At 38.7% G+C, this 15743-nt stretch overlaps 1 protein-coding gene across 4 annotated transcripts in view; it reads right to left on the reverse strand.

Annotated features, from left to right (window-relative positions):
• kat7b (K(lysine) acetyltransferase 7b) overlaps window positions 1-15743 on the reverse strand; it is a 79326-nt gene that overhangs the window by 33571 nt on the left and 30012 nt on the right. For all 4 annotated transcript variants that reach the window (XM_067968994.1, XM_067968993.1, XM_067968995.1 and 1 more), the window contains 4 exons: window positions 14466-14705; window positions 11092-11174; window positions 9668-9757; window positions 5554-5652 (listed from right to left, as the gene is read on the reverse strand). In XM_067968994.1, the coding sequence (XP_067825095.1) occupies window positions 5554-5652; window positions 9668-9757; window positions 11092-11174; window positions 14466-14705 (512 nt within the window). The remainder of the gene's footprint in view (window positions 1-5553; window positions 5653-9667; window positions 9758-11091; window positions 11175-14465; window positions 14706-15743) is intronic.

Raw genomic sequence — 15743 nt, forward strand, 5'->3', positions numbered from 1 at the left:
TCCCTGCATCGACCACCATCAGCACGTACAGAAAAGTGAAATGATCCAAAAACTGGCAATTGATTGCAAATACAGTCCCTCATTTACGTCTCTCAATAACGGTCTGCAGTCAAAGCTTCAACAATTACTTATACAGATGCCTCACTAACTTCTGGCTCTATTTAAGTCACTAGTGACTAGTGAGTGCTGCAGCTCTTCATACTGCAATTTAACAATGGATTACTGTGTTTATTATTTGTAAGAAACTGAAATCTGCCCAATATTAAATTGTTAAATTTACACTAAAGAAAACTGTCCGATATGAAGAACGGAAGCAAATTAAAACGGAATCAACGGCAGTTTCTAATTACACCCATTGAGTTCCTGGTTTGGAGTTTGCGGTAAAATATCAGAGAACACTTGTCAAAATAAGTACAGCTTGAGAGCCTTTTATGGCAGCACCCTCCCTCAAGGACAGAAGGAATACAATCTGCATGTGTCTAAAATGCAACATAAGGAGTCGGTTTTACTAAAACTACCAATGAAAAATATTTCAAACTCTTGGTCCAGTGTTAAAGATGAAAGCAATTATTTTAACCAGTGGTCCATTAAAGTGAACACCTTTTGATAATCTTCAAATTTGCAAACTGAAGGCTTCCTGCACATACTTGTTTCAACAAACCAACAAAGCCTAATTGTAATTATTCTGTTTTAATATACTTAAAAACATAATGCAGAGGTGATCAAAAATGACAAACAGTAATTTGGTCCACCAACAAGGCTCATCCCCCTGGTATGTTAATTCTCCCATCATGGCATCGAATTGTACTTTGCATTTATTGCCTTGCTTGGTAGATTATCCCAAACATTTATCACTTTGACTAAGCAAATGTTTTCTGATAGCTGTTCTAGATTTACTTCTCACTAATTTCTGTTTACGTCCTCCAGTGTCAAAAGAACAGCAAAATCATCAGCCAGGGCCCTTGCCCTGATCATTATCCAACAATCCTTCCCTAAGTGCACTTGTGCAGATATCAGGTGAGGACAGGATACAGCTTGGCTATCAAATCACCCTCATCCTATAGCCTGGTGCCACTCACTCTCAAAGCACACAAATGAATAGTGGTCACTGGATGAGCTACTGGAGGGCAATCCACATCCATAGAATCATACTCCAGCATAGAGTTAACATCTTCAGAAGAGAAGGCAGAAAAAAATATAATGGTGAAAATTAGCAAGAAAAAAAAAGCAACTTCAATTATATATACATTTTTAAAAAGCTGTAATCTTTCCTCACAGCACATTCCCTTTACACTTGGGATCAGTCTTGTTGCCCTTTTCTAAAGCAAGAAGATCATTTTTGTCATCAGTCCATCAAACCTGTTCTTCTAGTGCACTGTAAAGCCTTAGCATATCTTCTCTGTATTAGTATTCAGATTTGTACTCGAGGCTTGCAGATGTGATGCAGGTTCTAAGTATTGTCAACCAGAGATCACCAGCAAATATCTATTTATATCACATGTACAGGCATGTTGAGGATTTGTTTGTCATGGCAGGGGTATGCATGGTGTGCTTAAAGTGAGGAATGCCCGTGCTTGTAGGGAATGAACTATTTTAATATTTGAGACAGGAACGAGTCAGCATCAGGCACTCCCAATTCAGTCAAACTGCAGACAGCTGCAGAGTAGAGCTGCACCAACTATATTCCTTATCAACTTTAGGACAGCATTCCCCACTGCACTGGAGGCAAAAGCAAATCGCCTAGAGGCTTTGTCCCTTTAAGAAGTTTGCATCACTATGCTGCCAGTTTAGTTATGTGTTCTGTCCTTCTCGTCCTCCCCTCCTCTCTTTCCCCCCCCCCCCCCCCCAAAAGCTTGTTCTGAACCACACCTTCAATATTTTAACTGCAGAAGACAATGCCGAGAAGAAGTGTAACTGAAACAGTTCCATACAGTCTCTGGTCAGAAAGAATTAGAGAGGCAGAAGTTCTGTACTTGGAAGTTGATAGATCATAGAAAATAGTTAATACCAAAAGCAAAGCAAAAATCTTTCAAAAAGACAAGAATTGTTCGCAGCTAAACTACACTGATTTTCACTATTATAGTCTTTGTTTTCAAGGTCTTAAGTAAAGCAATATTTTTTTCTGTAATATTTTCAAAATCACGAGGGGTTTAGACAAAGTAAATAAAGAGAAACTGTTCCCATTGGCAGAAGGGTCGAGAACCAGAGGACACAGATTTAAGGTGATTAACAAAAGAACAAAAGGCGACATGAGGAAAAACTTTTTTTTTTAACGCAGCGAGTAGTTATGATCTGGAATGTGCTGCCTGAAAAAGTGGTGGAAGCAGAAATTAAACTGACAGCATAGTGATGCAAACTTCTTAAAGGGACAAAGCCCCTAGGTGATTTGCTTTCGCCTCCAGTGCAGTGGGGAATGCTGTCCTAAAGTTGATGTTAAGGAACATAGATGGTGCAGCTTTACTCTACAGTTGTCTGCACTTTGACTGAATTGGGAGTGCCTGATGCTGACTTGTTCCTGTCTCAAAAAGGAATTGGATAAATACTCGATAGGAAAAAATTGCAGGGCGATGGGGAAAGAGCAGGGGAACGGGACTAACTGGATTGTTCTTACAAAGAGCCGGCACGGGCTCAATGGGCCGAATGGCCTCCTTCTGTGCTGTAACCATTCTATGAACAAGTTAGGGCCAGGCTGTTGCTATCAAAATGAAAAGAATGCCACTCAAAACCAGACACTTACAAAATTAAATGAGGAAAGATCACCTTTACAAAAAGGCATTACTGCAGTGCACAAATCTTTTGAAGAGTGTTACCAGGTGATGGTTTTCCCCCAATTCCCTCTGATATAAGGCCAAGAGTGGGACTATTCCACATGTTCAACTCCATCCACAACTACTCTGATAATGAAGCAATCCATACCAGCCTACAACAGGACATGGATAACATCCAGACTTGGGCTGACAATTGGCAGATAACATTTGAGCCATAAGTGCCAAGTCATGACCATCTTGAAAAAGAGAAAGCCCAACCACCTCCCCTGGACTTCATATGGCACCATTTGAAGTTGAATCCCCCATCATCAACATCCTGGCAGTCACCAATGACCAGAAGCTGAACTGGATTATACATATCAACACCGTGGCTACAAGAGCGGGGCAGAGGCTGGGTATTCGGCAACGACTGTCTCACCTTTGCACATTACACACCTTACAAACTGCAGAACAATTATTTAATTAAATATTTAAAAGTTCAAAAGCATCAATTTAAATAACGCAGCATAGTGTATAAGAAACAACATTTAATAAAAGACCTTACCAAACACTGTTTGTCGCACAGAAGCCTAATAATAGACAACCAATTTAGGCATTAATTCAAACAATAAAGTAAAACTAAAATGTTTGACTGAATCCACATCATTCTCTCCCTCAATGCCATTGCCCAAATAGTATTAGTATTAAGTATTTTCGAACAGTTGTTCTAGATGGGGTGCTACTAAATGCAAGTTTTTTTATAGCTACAATAAAGTAAAATAGTTAAATAATTAAGGTAGAATAAGGCACACCTATTCAAATTTTAAAAGAATGCATCGAACGTTTCTGCTTCTGATGTTGGGTTAGGAAAATGTAAAAGTCAGCGAAACACATTCACACTTTGAATTTGCATCAACTTTTCATACATCTGGCGGAGGTGAATAGAATGAACAAAAAATACTAACGATGGGGCTATGCAGCTTTAACTACCATAGAATTAAGTGTGCAGTCCTACTTTCATGTACAATTTTTATGTCCTCCTAACCTGGGGTACAATTTATGCACAGCTGTAATGTATTCTTACTGATAATTACAATTTAATAGTTTGGGGGAGTCCAGGGGTCATGCATATAAGTTATGCAAGGATAAGGTTAGATGTTGGACGTTTTTATCCCCCAGAGAATAGTGAACATTTGGAACAAGTTGTCAGCTTGTGCAGTGAGTGCTGACTCTGCAAATCTTCAAAAGAGAGCTGGTCCAGTTCGGGCTGGGGCAGAGATCACGTTTTTTAAAAAGGTAGGTGAAAAGCCAGGCAATATAAGCATGGTCAATGTGGTCTCCTGGACCAGTTTTTGACTGCCCAAGGTCAGAGAGGAATTTTCCAGATTTCCCCCCTCCCCAGTTGACCGTGGGTTTTTATCTGTTTTTTGGCCTCTGCCAAGAGGCGACATGGCTACTGGTGGGTAGAGGATATCTAATCATGATGCTTCACAAGTGTGGGGCAGGCTTGATGGGCAAGATCTTTTCCTGCCTGTCATTTTTGTACGTCCGTATGTTTAAACTAGTCAAATGGATCAACAATGAAATGCATAAAAATTTACATCCAAACTTATTACAAAAGAAAGAATCTCTTGCCTTAGCGCTTAGAATTACAAATCTGGGTAATCTGCATCAGAACTTCGAACAATCTAAATCAAAAAGTATTGTTGATAGAGGAAGAATGGGGAAAAAATAATGGGGGGGGGGGGGGGGGGATGGAAAACTGATCAAAAAATGTTCAAAATTTATTTTTAAATAAAACTGTGTTTATCTTGTAATATATCACCATAGCAAAGCATTTGAGTAGCTTTATTATTGTAATATTACTGTTTATTTAAATGTAATGGCGTACGAGCAGAAAACTTACAAAAATAACTGGCCCACGGAGCCTGAACTTTCCCAGGACTTGCCGATAATTTAAAGATTGAAACATTAATTCCAAAAATCTGTTTTACATATTCACACTTGATCTGAATTTGATAGATGGCTTTTATTTTGCATCACCACCTCGGAAGAAAGAACTTTGTCGAGAGCAGAGTAGCCTGGGTGGCATCACTATGGTCATGCAAATGCTAATCAAATTTAAAAATAAACACACATCATACTGATTCTATGGTCAGTACATGAAGGAAATGCTGTTTGGGAAATTCAGCCTTGATTTTCTGTCCATTGTGAGGAAAAACATTTATAAGATATTTTTTCTACATTTATAGTATGTGTAGTAGAGAATCAGTGCTCAATGTTATGGTCTAAAATCAATGGAGAACCATGAGTAAGTATTTGGAAACTGATAGATTGTAGGGATAGTGCACTATTAAATTAAAGAGGAATAGATTCAACAAAACCCTCTCTCTCCCCTTCCCATTTCTCTGTATCTAATAACAAAAAGGATTGCATCACCACAAACTTACCAACAGGAAAAGATCAACTGGTCCATACAGGCTGTCCCACAACTGCGATGCCTTGTACATCACAATATATACACTCCCCACCCCACCCCACCCAGAAGCCACGTAATCTCCTAGGTGAGGCGAAAAACCAGATTAAAAAACCCAGGCCAATTAGGGGAAAAAAAATCTGGAAAATTCCTCTCCAACCCCCCCTCCACCCGGCGATCGAAACTTGTCCAGATCACTCTGGCCATAATTAATGTTACACAGTACCTACCTTTTGTACGAGGTGCTCTCTGCCCCAGCCAGAAACAGGTCCAAGCTCTCACTTGAAGGAATAAAACTTGTCGTCAAGACAACTTTCACAATAATCTTACCATATATTTTTCTTTTTGCTCTTTGGTCAGTCCAGAATTCCTTTTTTTCCGAAGTTCTGTCACCTTTTCCTTATATCGCAACTGTTTTTCTGTTGGAGCCTAAAGACAAGAAGTAAGTTTGAGTGTAATACTTTTCCACACCGGTCTAAAATTGCTGAAAATAAAAATAAAAATCCATGGTTCATTGTACTCATATCATTCTTTACAGTAATTACTGATTTCAATTTTATATTATAGAATTTAAGATAGTACATTTTTAAGGAAAGGGTTAATTAGACTGACTTGAATAATACTAATGTAACATCACTGTTAATTTTTCTTTACATTGTAGTACGTTAGCTTTTTGTTTATTAAATTGGGAAGTATGATTCAAACATTATCTTTTTAATTAAGAGTTTAGAATTAGACCAGTGCTGAATGATATCGAATTAAATACAAACTTATAGCTGGTAGTTTCATTTGGCAAATCTTCAATTAAATGCAACAGGAAAGGAATGTACATAAGATAACTCATCTTTTTAGTTCAACAGAGAAAGAGCATGTTAGTGAGAAAATCTGTTTATTAACTGAGTATTGAGAAGGTACAGGTTCTGTTTAGTTTCTCCTTATATGAAGTTGTTTTTACCTTCTGATGTAATTATATAATGGATAAATGTGTTAACTGCCACATGACAAGGGTAAGAGAAAGAGACAAATCGTAACAAGAACTTGGATTCGAAGGTTCGATCAACCTGAATACAGATCTCAGAACTGTAACATGCTGACTCCCACAATCATCAGATGTGATTGTAAGTACTGTATGATTAAGTGTACACCTAACAAATCTATGAACCTTATTAATTTTGGGGAATAAACAGAAAATCTAATCATAAATAAAAATACATCCTCTAACACGTTGGCCATTGCAATGCTCAGTCACGTAACAGTGTCAACATCAACACCTCGTTTGTTTATGAACCTGTTGTGCCCTGCACACATGTAACTCAAAAAAAATGTTGGCGAAAGGATAAAGTGCAGCCATTCAACTTGAACTATTGATATGAACATAGTTTCATGTCTTTTTATATGCTACAAAGTGATGGCAATTACTTTTAATCAGGCTTTAAATCCATAGCTAACACCTGGTTGTTTTTAGTTCCCTAATGATACAGTGTGCTAATTTTTGTTCAAATATAGCCTCTAACCTACATTCCAATTTTTCCCCTTTCTTGACACTATGGTCCACTTAATCACAATTTTCTCTTTTGCTAATTTTATTTATCTTTAAAAAAAATAGTTTATTTTCATGGCAAAGAACAGTTGTGTTGAACTATCTAGATTTGTAACGTGTCAACCAGAACACACTTGTAATCTAGGCAATTTAAAAACAAATCCTATGGATTAGTGAACAAAAACTGTTGAATGTTACTAATTACTGTTTAGTTTCATTCAAACTAAACTGAATCTGAAATTGAATCCTTGCTAATGACAACTGGAAGTATACTGAAATTATATGAAACATGCATTTAATTGTTCACACACCCCACAGTTAATGAAGAATGAACTTGCATTTATAAAGCACCTTTCACAGCCAATTAACTACTTTTGAAGTGTAGTGGCTGTTGAAATGTAGGAAACGCAGCAGCCAATTTGCACACAGCAAGGTCCAACAAACAGCAATATGATAATGACCAGATAATCTGTTTTCGTAGATGTTGATTAAGGGATAAATATTGGCCAGAACAGTGGAGAGAATTTCCCTCCTTTCTTCAAATAATGCCGTTGGATTTTTTTACATTCACCTGAGAGGGCAGACGGGGCCTCGGTTTAACGTCTCACCCAAAAGACGGCAACTCCAACAGTGCAGCAATTCCTCAGTACTCCACTTAAGTATCAGCCTGTAATATGTGCTCAAGTCTCGAGTGGGATTTGAATCCATGACCTCCTGACTCGGAGGCGAGAGTGCTACCACTGAGCCAAGGCTGAACACCTTTTGTCATATGCTGCAGCCAGAAAGCTCATTTAAAATAATTATGCCCAAGATCAAATCCCTGCACTGTTGTAACTGTCTAAGCAGTCGGCGAGCACAAATTAGAACGGTTCAAGTTTTCAGTTTATTGCTGCACCATCTACTGGCAGGCATCAAGAACTATAGCAACTAATACAAGTGCACAGTCACCGTTTGATGTTCCAAAATAAATATTTTCTTCCAATCCTAATATAAACTAGTGCAATTATTTAACGCAAAATGAATGCTGGTTTTTCTCCACGATCCCTCTGAACTTCATGTTATATACTTGCCTTCCAGTCCCATATAGCCATTCAATTTTAATTTTCTTCCTTAGTTATTCCCTCATCTCCCCTCGGACAATAGGCTATAAAGTTTTGGAGGTAAAAGAAAAAACCATGTTCAGATGAAGGGTAAAATCCAAAACATTAACCTTTCTTTCTTAAATGCTGGTTGGGCTCCCTTGTAGTTCCAGCATTTGCTGATTTTTACTCCCTATATGTTAACCTGACAGCTGAAGATCTGAGCCCGCCCCCCCCTTTAGATTTAAAACACTGAGTCAAATAATTAGATTTTTGGTTCCATTTGATTAAATCTATTTTCAAAACGTTAAGTATTGCTCTTGTAGGTGGTGCTGTGAGACTAACGTTACGTGCCCTAATGTTACTGTGATAGCCTTTAATTCCCCCACTCATTCAATCTGGAAGTAACTTTTAGCCCTATTGATCAAAAATGACTCCATTCTGATGATGCCCGTGGTCCTGTGAACTTTTCAAATTTACGACCACTTCAAAATGTATTTTCTTTACTGTCTCGCTCTCCAGTGAAAAGATTCCCATCATCCCAATTGTGTCCTGGTTTAATTAGTGCGCAAATTGAGTAAACCATATTCCCAAACCCAGATTACATTGATGTAAATCCCAAGCTGTACTGAAACATAGTTGTGCAGCCAGTTTTTAATTTTTATCTGATGAGTATCCCTCACATACAGGAGTGATACAGGCCCACCTTCCTGCTTTTCTTTTGAAATCTGTGTCCTTAATTGTACTCAGAAATTGCCAGGAAAAGAATTAGCATGTGACCACAACATTATCTTTATTTTCCAATCATTCCTCTCACATTTGCTGCAATCTACGATCACCTGCTGCATCTCCTGCTAACAGGCCACTTTTTCATTCCAACTTGTACTCCCAACCGTTTGATACACTTCCCCTTTGGACCTCCCCACCCACTGGTCCCCCTCCTCCACAAGCAGGCTGCATTTCCAATTCACAGTTCAATCTCAACTCAGCTACATTCCCCCCCCATTGGTTTTGCCCACCCCCCACCATGGCTGCATATCATCTTAGCAGAGCCCACCACCCCACTTAATTATCTCCTGATCAACACCAACCTCCCCTATTAGCTGTATTTTCCTTCCCCCGATGGCTGGCTGGGCCCTGCTTCAATCCATCTCGTTAACCCGAATTCCAGTTCTTCAGCACCTACCTCACTCGTTTATTTATCTTGACACCCTCTCCCCGCTGACTGGATTTTCCACCATTGGCACCCTCTCTTCTCCCTTATCTCTCCGCTTCTTCTTTTTACCCCTCCTTTCCCTTTTCCCTCCACCCCTCCTTTTCCAGGTCCTTCCCCATCCATCCTCCACCTATTCAACCCTTACTCTCGCTCCCTTGTCCCGCTCCATCCTCCTCTATCCCCCGCCACTGCTGTCCTCCCCTCTCCATCTCTATCCTCCCTCACCTCCTTGAGTCGCATATAGGCCAGGCCAAGTAAGGACAACAGCTTCATGGTCACTTTTACTGAGAACCAGCTTTTTATTTACAGATTTTTTTGCTGAATTCAAAGGCACAATTTGGGGTTTTGAACTCTCATACCCTGGATTATTAGTCTAGACCTCTGAATTACTCGTCCAGCAACGTTATAAATAACCAGTTTATCTTCTCATTGCTGTTTGTGGAACCATGTTGTGAGCAAATTGGCTGCCATGTTTACCTAAATAACAATTCAAAAATAATTAATTGGGTATGAAACACAATGTCCAGAGGATGTGAAAGGCACAGTACAAATACAATTCTTTTTACTTTCTTAACATTTCTGACTGTAGTGGTGATAATGAAGACTTGCCTGATGCCTGGTTGCATGTCTGTTGTTTTCATCTTGTCTCTGCGATAATGCTCTGTCATCAATCTGCCTTTCACGTTGCTGAGCTCTAACCTGCAAAGGGCCACCACCACCAGAATATTAGAAGTTAAAATATACCAACACCAGAAGCAATCAGATAAATATTGTACTGACAAGTTGGGCAAAAGGCTAAGTAACCAGTTTCTAAATATTTTATTAAACAGCCTGATTCAGACTTAATATCAGCAACCTTGAAGAAGATTTAGATCCCATCTCTATTTACTTAAGCTCAACAACTTTTTTTTTTAATGTAGCCTATTCAGACTCTGCTGGACACAAACATACACATCACAGTAGCAGGGCTATGCAGCTTCTCGGTGAACACAGATCGACATGTTGATCTGTAGCAAACATCTTCATCTCCCCCGCCTCACCTCCACCGCACTATCAAATGAGCTGGAACGGTTGAACTACCAGAAGAGTCTCCAGCAGCTAAAGAAAAATCACTGTTATTACATTAACTTGATTGGTTTCCCTGTTCCAGGCCCCAAGCCACTGAAATACACAAACTATTGCTATGTTTCTCCAACTGTACTCCTAGCAAATTCCTGGGTCTCCCACTTAAGAATCCAGACTTTATATGGTGTTGGTCATGGTTCTACCAGCGATGGAGAGATGGATTCCAAAAGTGCTAGTGTGGTTTCCATCATATTTCTACCATTGATTCAAAAGCAGAGCTATAAATTAGGCTGAACAGTTCATGTTCTTCATGTAAACCCAGAGCAGCTGCAAGATTTTTCTAGTGCACACTTCTGGATCATCACTGCAGCAGATGCAGAGATCACTGTTTCTTTAACGGCGATGATTTACTATAACATGGGTAGTTTGACAGAGTTGCAAGCATTAACTCTCAAATCACTCTGTAGCACAATGCAAGGGTGCTACAATGCACTATAGGTTCTTAAAGATTTTTAATATTTTCACAGAGCAAGTGCAATAAATGTATGATTGAAATGAGGACCATCGCCTGAACTGTGTTCTGAAGTTTTCAGAACATGCACATCAATAAAGGTAAATTTTGCAGGAAATGCAACTGCCACAGCCTCTTGCTGTAGATTACATAGCTCTCATGTGCATAGCCATTATAAATATTGTTTTAGTCTTGAAACTAGATTTAACCGGAATGTGTTTCAAACCTATCATTTTATTTGTATTAGCCACCAAATGAGGTTTAGTATAATCATAGGGAAATCACAAAATCAACAGAAAGACAAAAAAGGTTTTTTAAAAAAGTGAAATGATGGGCAAGGAGATTACAGTGATGATCTTCACTCCCTCCCCTGTCCACCAAAAAAAAAGTAGGTTAAGAGTAATCTTTGAGCAGAATTATTGTCTGGATATGTTTCACAACATACAGTCTACATTACCTTACATTCATCTGCAGACAGGTTATGGTACAATGGGCAGCCAGATATGGAGAAGTGCCTTTCGTGTTTTCCAGTCAAATGGCCTATATTTAACCAGATGAGTAATAAGATAATCACATATAAACAAGAACACATTTCAACATTTTTTAATCCATATATTCAGATCTTAGGTTCACCTTCAAATGAAAAAGTGTACAAGTATTCAAATTTCAAAAATAATTGAGAAATTATTTTGTTTCTGTTCCTCCATTTAGGACATACTGTATAAAAATTGTTACTGTGCAGCATGACCATTGATGAAAGCAAGTGTAGTCAAGAGCTTCCTGAAATAAAAAGTCCTAAATCCTTGAACAAAATTCACATCAAGCATTCAGTTGAACCTAATCCACACAACCACTCTTTAAAGCTAGAATGGTTTGGGTACTTTGCATAGAGAACTATTTGCAGGCACAGACCCAAAGGAATTGCTTCATAATTAGAGAATCTTTCATGGCAAAACCAACTTTGAACTGTAGCAATACAGCTCTAGATAGCAATATAATCAGGAACAATCTTTCTCTTTTAAATTATATCCAATGTGACTTTTTCTCTTTCATACCCACAGGAAAATCAGGCAGAATGTTGTCTTTTCCCTTTGTTTATGGTATTCTAACTTTTTAGCTTGTTTCAGCAGTAGCGCTTCCACCTGAGTCGGAAGATAACAGCTTAGCGCCCTGCCACAAGACTTGAGCATATAATCTCGACTTGACACTTCAGTATGATACTGAGGATGTACTGCACAGTTGGAGGTGCCACCTTTTGGAAAAGCCCCATCTGCCTGGTGAGGTGAGTGCAAAAGATCTTATGACCATACCTGAAAAGCAGGGGAGTTCTTCTGATGTCTTAGTCAACTTTGATCCCTCAACCAATATCAGCAAAACAAAATAACTGGTCATTTATTTCACTGTTGTCAGTAGGATCTTGCTGTGGTGTTTTGTCTATATTACATCAGTGACTACACTTCAAAAGTAATGAATTGGTTGCAAAGCACTTTGGGATATCCGAAGGATGTGAGTGCAGTATAAATACAAGTTCTTTCTTTTCTTATACTGTAGAACTATTTCTAATCCCAGAATGAAAATTTTACAGGAAATTAAAATCACACTATTCAGTTCTCCCCTACAGACTGCATACCGGACTGCATTATTTGTTCATTGGCTTGTTCCACTAATATATTTTTACTGCAAATATAAACAGTTCTACAGAAACCAACGTCTAATGGAAGCCACAAGAAATATACTCTCAATTTAGCTGAAAATCCACTAGGTGTCAGTATAGACACCAGGATAGATTCTCTGGTGACAGAATACTCACAAGTGGAAAGGAAACCAGAAAATGTCCGTTAAAGAGTTCTATCCATCCCAAACATATTGTTCATTCCTATCACAATCTCTCTAAATTTCTAAAAAAATGACACCATATGTAATTTCATGCTTTGTAAATTGATTTTTTTCAAAAAATACTTTTACTGCATAAAGCTGAACTCTTGCACACTAAGTTCCTGATTGTGACCAGTCATATGAAGAGCTGCTTCTTAGAGGAGAGAGAAGAAAACAATAAGTTGAAAGACAAATCAACCATGGCCACTCGCAGGCTCACTAGTCGCCAATTACAGAGCGGGATTGCCAGAAATCTTGGAGCAGTTCCTCAAGATTAGGGAATGGTACTTGATTAGGAAATGGTGGGAAAGTAGGGAAGAGAAAAGTGGGCCACAAACAAAATGTTATAATTGAATGTAGCAATTCATTTTATTTTCTCCCCAAGCACATCAAGACAAAACAAACTCTGCAGTAACATCTATGGCCCTGAAATTATGCTATGCAAATATTAGTGCACAAACACTTATGTTGGGATGTCCTCTGTCCACTATTCAAACAGTGATACTACCTTGTTTATTTAATGACTGATGCTAATAGACCAGAAAGGCCCCAGTTATGAGACTTGTCTGTGCTAAGTTAGCGGTTTCAGCCAGGACGGCAGTACGGGTGCAACAACTGGCCTTAGTGCCCATAGGTTGGGCAAGGAAGGAAAAACAAAATTGGACGGGGCTTCTATTCCTGATTACTATTTAGTTATCCCTGCTGGAAGTGTGTAAATGCAGATATCAGATGAGGCAGGATCAAGTTCTCACACACCATCAAGGCTCACATATAAAATGGTACTTAGCTAAGGTACCAGAAGGCATCCATGGCACAGTACCCACCCAGCATCAATGCTTACAGAAGGGAAGAAAATTAGTGAGGGGGGGGGGGGAAAATACACACTAATGGAAACCAATGTTCACTGACAACACCTTCCTTAGATTCACATATTAACAACCCCTGTATTTTGGCCCCAGGTAAAAGGTATGCTTATCCCATCAGAGATAATTAACCAAACGAGATATTAACTTATAATAATCTTATAACTGGGAAAGCAAGCCACATAGCAACAATTCTCCTATCACCTCTGGGCCCTAGGTCTCCTTTTCCTTCTGGCTAGAAAGGTCTTCTATGAAATGATTACAGTATTTTGAATCTATTTCCCTTGGTGCACAACAGAAAAGTATAATTGAGTCCTAAACTGCCACCCTCATAACAAATCCATAAAAATAGCTGGATTAAAAATGGAAGAATTTATACTTAAGCAGTAACACATGCTTTTCTGAAGCTAGAGTTCACACATAGATGGTAGCTTTATTCTGGATCAAGCAGTGGTATGCCTTAACTGTCCATACATGGAGCATGTGTCCAAAATGGAACAGTATTTCATTCCCCAACATTGAGAGCGCCACTCTGAACAGCACAAAATTAACAAAAAAAAGTTGAACAGAAAGTTACATTTATGACTATTGATCTGCAACTGCAATTCACCAGACAGCAACTTCTTACTCGTAGCTTCTGGGAGAGTTGGGGGAAAGGAGAGGCATCAATCTCTAGTGTACTGTTCTGAAGGGGGAGGGGTGGGGGGTGGGGTGGAAAGACACACATCGGAGAGTGAGTGCTGACATTTCACAACTCTCCTCCTTAAGGGAGGGAGAGAGTCACTTTGCCCATTATTGTGCACCTATACCAAGAGCAACAGTGACAGTGACAAAAGTCCATAATCAGGTAACATGCCTGCTTCTCAGCCAGCATACAGCTTTGTTCAGGAAAATCCAAAGAAAAATTGAAAATGAAGTTTAAAATGGAAGTAGAAAAAGATAAACATAACAAAACTGTACCATCTAATGCTTTGTCCATTGACTAAACATCTGTAACTCAGCTGTTCCTTTTCTAAAGTTTTCCTTAAAGTTAGCAGTGGAAAGAAGTGACAAAATTCTTCAAATGCTCAGCAAACATAGGAGCATGTCTTACCTAAAGAATTGCAGCCCGGAGTAGGACACTTCATATTGAAATTATAACTCTCATGGAAACGTCGGCGCTTGGGCCTGTGTGATAGGTCACTTCCAGAGTCTTTCATTGAAGCATCTTTTGCTATGCTCTCATCATGCGATGCATTTGGACTGGAAATGTCAATGTCAGACTCAGAGGATGGAGCATTGCCTGTAGGGGTACGTGGGGGAGATTCATCATGGTCGACTGCGGTTTTGGTATCTGAAAGTAAAAAAAGTGTTAATAGCACAAATGAATAATAGCAACCATAAATATTTAACACCTGATCCCAATACAACCTCCTTCTGTTTGTATCCAGGATCTTAAAAATATACATTTTTGAGGCACTCATGTATAGACAGTGTGTGTTTTTTTCTTGAATGATAGGGCTAATAATCAATAAACAGCTTGTTTGAAAAAAGACACCAAGTTGAAAGGCTAAGGCTCTATAGTTCAGGACATCACCAAGGTTGAAAAGAATAAAAGGAAAAACAAAATAAAAGCAATGTTAAACTTGGATTTTAAAAGCCTTAAAAAAGGGGACTACTGAGGGAGGTAAGCAGTTCCATGGTTTAAGGTCCTTGGAAAAAGTGAGAGCAGGAGACTGAGATAAGTATTGATTTCAACACAGCAGAGATGTAAGGAGGAGGAAAAATATGCAGGACAGCAGCTTTGCCGTTTAGAATCTTAATTAGATATAATCGCAGGCCCCCTTGCATGAATGCACTATACCTTAAAACAACATTTACAGTAACTCTTTTTCCAAATTATTTCTGTAGAAAATGGTCCACAAATCCTAAATCAGAAGGCATCCTCTACTGCATTTGTGACATTTACATTTCAAGTAATCTTGCTGCCTCTCTAAGTGACATTATCAATTTAGTGCTGAATCACAGACAGTTTTCTGCTGGATTCAAACTCTGTCACAAGGGTGTTTCACTCCTACACTGATGAATCGTGAGCATTAAAATAGTGTAAAAAATAAATAAATCATTTACAAAAATACAAGTGTATATGTGTGTACTTTTCAGCCGGCATATTATCCTCAACTCTTGTTTTATCTCGATATTTCTTTCCCCTTGGTTCTCCCAATTTTAAATCCCACAATCGTTCATTCAACCCTTCTTTTAGCAGCTCTTACCCATGCTTTTGATCATAAGCAAAACTGTTCTACAAGATTTATTGAACTGTTTTATCTACCCCTAGGAAATAGATAACGACAGTTTCGATTTTTCAAGCATGCCTGAAGCAGGCAATTTA

The sequence above is a fragment of the Heptranchias perlo genome, chromosome 30 (genome assembly GCF_035084215.1).
Source record: "Heptranchias perlo isolate sHepPer1 chromosome 30, sHepPer1.hap1, whole genome shotgun sequence".
NCBI lineage: Eukaryota > Metazoa > Chordata > Chondrichthyes > Hexanchiformes > Hexanchidae > Heptranchias > Heptranchias perlo.